The 6000-nt window shown below is 41.2% G+C and overlaps 1 protein-coding gene across 2 annotated transcripts in view; it reads left to right on the plus strand.

Moving 5' to 3' along the window:
* EPCIP (exosomal polycystin 1 interacting protein) overlaps positions 1–5399 on the plus strand; it is a 32476-nt gene extending 27077 nt beyond the window's left edge. For both annotated transcript variants that reach the window (XM_073362219.1, XM_073362208.1), the window contains exon 2: positions 3066–5399. In XM_073362219.1, the coding sequence (XP_073218320.1) occupies positions 3069–3782 (714 nt within the window). In that variant the 5' untranslated portion in view covers positions 3066–3068 and the 3' untranslated portion in view covers positions 3783–5399. The remainder of the gene's footprint in view (positions 1–3065) is intronic.
* The last annotated feature ends 601 nt before the right edge of the window (positions 5400–6000 follow it).

The following is a 6000-nucleotide window of genomic DNA, read 5'->3' on the forward strand; positions in this document are numbered from 1 at the left end:
ATCATGAAAACATAGATGTGATGATAATTTAAGTCCCGGTGTCAGGCTCTTTAGCAACTCTTCAGCATCAGGTTCATTCATGAGCAATCTCCATTCATCTTCTGCTTAAAATTTATGTTCAGGAAAGGAGTTGTTGCACACTTGGTTGCATCATAATGGTGAAAAATTATGGAAGTAAAATTAATTGAATTCAAAATTGTGTCAAATTTTAAAAGACCCACACCCTTGTTTAAGCAGCCCAGTATCAATCAAGTGTGTTTTTAGCATATTTGGACTGGTTAAATCTAAATTGGGCAACAGGTTAGATTCTAAAAAAGCAAATAAGCTGGTAAAAGTATCTCCGAACAAATACAAAAGTCTGGTGGGCCTAGCCAGTTAGCAGACCAGAGGAGTAAATTATTGTGTTCTTGTATTTTACTTACAAGATTGCAAGCTTGTTATACCAATAAAATAAAAACCAGCAGGATCTTATTAAAGGGAAAAAGGCAAATGACCATATTTACTGTGAATACAGAAAGAATCATAGTAAGCAGTTAGTTATAGCTATAACATTCCATTCAATCTCATATTTATTCACACATTCATTCATACAAACACACACACAGGTTCTGCAAGGTTGTTATCATAGTTACCAGCCTTAGAGTTGCTCATGCCAAGCCACTGGCCAGGTGGCCTGGACATGAGGAGGGAGCAGGGCCTTGTCAGATGCTCATCTGATGCTCCTGGAAGTTGGTTTGCAGAATCAGACCCCAAAGTTCTCACTTTTTAGAGTCTATTTTTATAGGAATTTCTTCCTATGCCAGTCTGTGGGAATTGCTTCATCATGCTGTTGCTGAATCAATCAGCAGATAGCACATTCCTGACGGCTCCGTGCTGCTAGATGTTATCTTGTTCTTTGGTTCTCCCATTCTTGAGGCTGTTGGGTGGATTCCAGTCTGCCCTCCGGGGGGAGGGGGGGTGTCCTCTGGTTATTTCCACTTGATGCCTTCTTCAGCCGATGGACACTGGATTCTTAGGCTGGCACCTCCCTGATCATTCAGTTATTATCCACACCAAACATCCATCCACATACATCCTCTATCTCTATTTTAATCACAATTGTTAATACAACAAAAGGGTGGGGAGTCTCTGGGTGCTGTTTCTGTTGTTAGAGTATTGCTTTGAGTCTCTCTCTCTGTGAATTGCTTTGAGAACAGACTCTGTCTTAGAATGTACTAACACAATTAGCAGCTTGCAAGTTTCACACATAGAGGGAGAGAAACAGTACCAAAAACCAAGAGACCTCTTAATTAGTAATACCCTGGAATTTAAACTCTGGGGAATCAAACTCATTTGAGATTTTAATACAGAACTTCTTTAATATGATCCAACAAGCTCTTCATTTTGGACAGAATGCCTTTTTATGTTTGAGGAATAATTATGCATATGAAGTGAATGTATATGTTTTGTGTTTTACTTCATAAAATCTTCATGGCCTGTTCTAGTTTTACTCAGAAGAAAAAGTGGTTTTTTTTTCAGGATGAGGGCAAATCACCACAGCCTGATTGTAAGATGCTGTCTGAATCTGGTGTCTACACAGTACAGACATTCCATACCCCTCCCAGCCTGGGTATAAATAGCAGTGTAGACAGTGAGGCACTGCTTAGGTGAGTAGAGTAAAGACACACCAGAACCATAGGGATGCACTCACCACGGCTCTCTAACTTGCCCAATCAGTGCCCCCCTGATCTACACTTGCTATTATTAGCAGTGTATTGTTCCCCTGCCTCCCCCTGCTGGAGCCTTGCCCCGCTGCCCGAGTCTTTCACTGCAGCAAGGAACAGCTCCAAGAGCGGGAGTTGCTGCGGCATTTCCCTGCTGCCTCCCCCCTGACAGACCCTTTTCCTGTTGCTGGAGGGTCGGGACACTACACTTCTAAAAATAGCAGTGTAGATGGGAGACACACTATTTGGGTGAGTAGAGAGCTGTGTAGGATATGTATCCTAAGGTTCTGTCATGTCTTTACTCATTTAAGCAGTGCCTCACTGCTATTTATACCCATGCTGGGGGGCATGCAGTGTGTATAGTCTACACACCGCCATACGTGTAGACTATAGCCTGAGAGAAGAATGTTCATATTGGTTTGGTACTCAACCGTAGCGGTGATGAGAGCTATAAAACAGTAAAGATTAAATGACTGAGATACAATTTGTTCTTTATAAATCTCCATGCCTTTATTATTTCTATTACAGGCATGCCTAGAGGCGCCAATGAATGTAGGGACACTATTGTGCTTGGCACTGTACAAACACATAGTAATAGACAGTCCCTACCCACAAAGAGTTCACATTCTAAGGGCTAGATTGTCACAGCCCTTACTCAGGCATGCAGGGGAGTAAGAGGCAGTAAGACCCCACCTTTTACTTCCCTGCTCAGATTGCCCTCCACTGCAGCTAGTGTTGCAGGGGTTATCAGCACTCACTCAATATTTCTGCCAGCAAGCAAGTGCACTGGGAGGAAACTGATAGGAGCAAGGAGTAGGAGGAGCCCTGTCTTTGCCCTCACCCTTGTCAGCCAGAGTATCTGGCGAAGTGCACAGGGGAAAGTAAGCTGTTCTATAAAAGTGGATAAAACAATTTATTCCTCCCCGAGTAGAAGAAGTGGCAAGAAATCCAATGGAGTCACAGTTTGTTCTCTGACCTGCACTGGGATCAGTGAAGCTATGTGTCTCCCCTAACCTGAGGAAGTGCTCTGTGTGCAGGGCCAGCTCTAGGCACCAGCAAACCAAGCACGTGCTTGGGGCGGCACTTTTCAAGGGGTGGTGCTCGGGCCCCCCCTTTTTTTTTTGCACTTGGGGCAGCAAAAAACCTAGAGCTGGCCCTGTCTCTGTAGCTTGAAAGCTTGTCTCTCTGACCAACAGAAGTTGGTCCAATAAAAGATATTACCTCACCCATCTTGTCCCCTAACTTAGGATAGATTGTAAAGTGGCAGTGTAGCCCTGAATAGACAAGTCAGACAATGAGTGGGAGAAAGTCTTAACGATTAAGTGAACCCTAATATAATAAAGTTACTCTTATTCTCATTAGGTAATGGCAAGTGATAAGAATCACTCAGTAAAAGAAGACAAGATGCCTGGAAGCATGATGTCAGTATCCTGCCATAAGCACCATTTCCTTTTGGTTGGCTTTCTTGGTTTCTGTCTTAACAGTTTTGTGAGAGGTCAAAAGAACAACACTCTGATTTTCACCAAGGAAAACACAATTCGCAACTGCAGCTGTTCTGCTGATATCCATGATTGTGATTACAGCTTGGCAAACCTCATGTGCAGTTGCAAAACCATCTTGCCTTATACAATAGATAGAGCCAGCTACCACAGTGATCTAACAATTTGGTTCACAGATACGACCGTGCTTGGAATGCTGTTGAACTTTACAGTGGTGCACTACCTGAAGCTTTCACTCTGTGGCTCCACTCCTCTACCAACAGAATACCTGGCCATTTTGGGATTGCGAAAGCTGCAAATAAACAGTGAGGTTAAGGGCCAATTTCTAGAGCAAAATTTAACAATCTACAAAAGCGGCGACAATGAGATGACAGACAAACTGAAGGTGCTACACAAAGACAGGCAAATGTTTTTGTATATTTCTGTCTTGGATACATCTCTTTTCAACAGGTATTCTTTACTGAAGTCCTATAGTGTGGAAAATGTCTCCAGCATTACAGACCACTTTCCAAGTCTGCCATATTCTGATATATTTTCAACTACTAATAACAAAAGCTACGTTGTAACATTCATTTACTGAAACATGTTCAACAACTTCAGCAGTACAGTAAGGGGGCATGTTAACCTGTCATTAGAACAAGATATGGAGCATTTGCAAGTCTGTTTTGTTTGAGCCAGAAAGGAAAGTAAGTGTGGGTCAGTTCTTACTGCACTCAAATGACACTACTCACAAAATGTGGGGTTCAAAATAGTTTGAACACAGATAATTAATTCTGTAACCTGTTTCTTAGGGAACAAAGAAAGTGTGAAACAATCAATTTTAAAAGTGATGTAACTAAGTTTTCAAAATGACTTAATTATTGTATGGTAAAGATTGAAATATGTTGATTAATTTTGTTATGAAATGTGCATTACTTGGGCATATGAAAACATGACAATGTACCTTTAGGTATAGAACTACCTAATAATAATAACCCATCTGTAATGTGTTTTTACACATTCTGCTAGATGTAGTAAATATGTGGAAAATGTATAAATAGTATGAATTGTAGTGAGTTTGTCTAGTTATATGTACTGAATCTCTTATCTTTTTACATAAAAGTACATGGACCTTTTTCAGTTGTAGTTTGAAAGCTCACACCATTATTTGCCTTGGAATACCATTAGGCTAGTGTATGATGAGCAATTATGTCTCCTTATGAAGGCTGTTTAATTACTCCAGTGTTGTCTTAATTTGGTTCTACATTAACACAGAACTTGGAGATACCCAGAAGTCACCTGCTACAGGACAGACCCAACAAAGAAAATAACAGAACGCCACTAGCTGTCACCTTCAGCCCCCAACTAAAAACTCTCCAGTGCATCATCAAAAATTTACAACCTATCCAGAAAAATAATCCCTCACACTCACAGTTCTTGGAGACAGACCAGTCCTCGCTTACAGACAGCCCCCCAACCTGAAGCTAATACTCTCCAGCAACCCCACACCACACAACAGAAACACTAACCCAGGAACCTATCCTTGCCCAATGCCAACTCTGTCCACATATTTATTCAAGTGACACCATCATAGGACCTAATCACGTTAGCCACGCCATCAGGGGCTCGTTCACCTGCACATCTACCAATGTGATATATGCCATCATCTGCCAGCAATGCCCCTCTGCCATGTACATTGGCCAAACCAGACAGTCACTACGCAAAAGAATAAATGGACACAAATCTGACATCAGGAATCATAACATTCAAAAACCGGTAGGAGAACACTTCAACCTCTCTGACCACTCAGTAAAAGATTTAAGGGTGGCAATTTTGCAACAGAAAAGCTTCAAAAACAGACTCCAAGGAGAAACTGCTGAGCTTGAATTAATATGCAAAGTAGATACCATTAACTTGGGTTTGAATAGAGACTGGGAGTGGCTGGGTCATTACACATATTGAATCTATTTCCTTAAGTATCTTCACACCTTCTAGTCAGCTGTCTAAATGGGCCATCTTGATTATCACTACAAAAGTTTTTTTCTCCTGCTGATAATAGCTCATCTTAATTAATTAGCCTCTTACAGTTTGCATGGCAACTTCCACCTTCTCTGTATGTATATATGTATATCTTCTTACTATATGTTCCATTCTATGCATCCGATGAAGTGGGCTGTAGCCCACGAAAGCTTATGCTCTAATAAATTGGTTAGTCTCTAAGGTGCCACAAGTACTCCTGTTCTTTTTGCGGATACAGACTAACACGGCTGATACTCTGAAACCTGGAGATAGACAGGCTTCATATGAATTAAAGTAGTACTGTTGGCTGCACAGATGCAGAAATCTGACAGAGCCTTTGAGGCTGGCTCCAGCAGACCCTTTTATATAGGTTACCAAAGATGAATTGCCAGTGACATACCGTTTTCACAATAAGGCAAGGTTAATTATATCATATATATACAGTATAATAAAAAAGTATCTAGAACAGCAGATCTTTACAGTCTTGTACTGCCGTTAAGGGATATCTAACAAATCTTTCCTCCTTAGCCTGTGATAACACCTGGGGGAGTGATGGTGTTAAGGGACTGGGGAATCTATTAATTAGGATTTCTTTTAAATGGGAAAACATTCTCATAACTATAACCAAAAAAGATGGCAGGGCTCCTGGACAAAGAACAGTGTTCAGCTTGTGTAATTTGAAAAGGGAAGGGGGGTGATGGTGTTGTAAGTGGTCAGAAGATAAGGAAATCCTTCCCTGAGAGAGATTTCAAAAATACTCAAAACTTGGCACAGTCTGGTACGTTCCAAAGGTGGGGGGA

Source organism: Lepidochelys kempii, chromosome 1 (assembly GCF_965140285.1).
Source record: "Lepidochelys kempii isolate rLepKem1 chromosome 1, rLepKem1.hap1, whole genome shotgun sequence".
NCBI classification, from domain to species: domain Eukaryota; kingdom Metazoa; phylum Chordata; order Testudines; family Cheloniidae; genus Lepidochelys; species Lepidochelys kempii.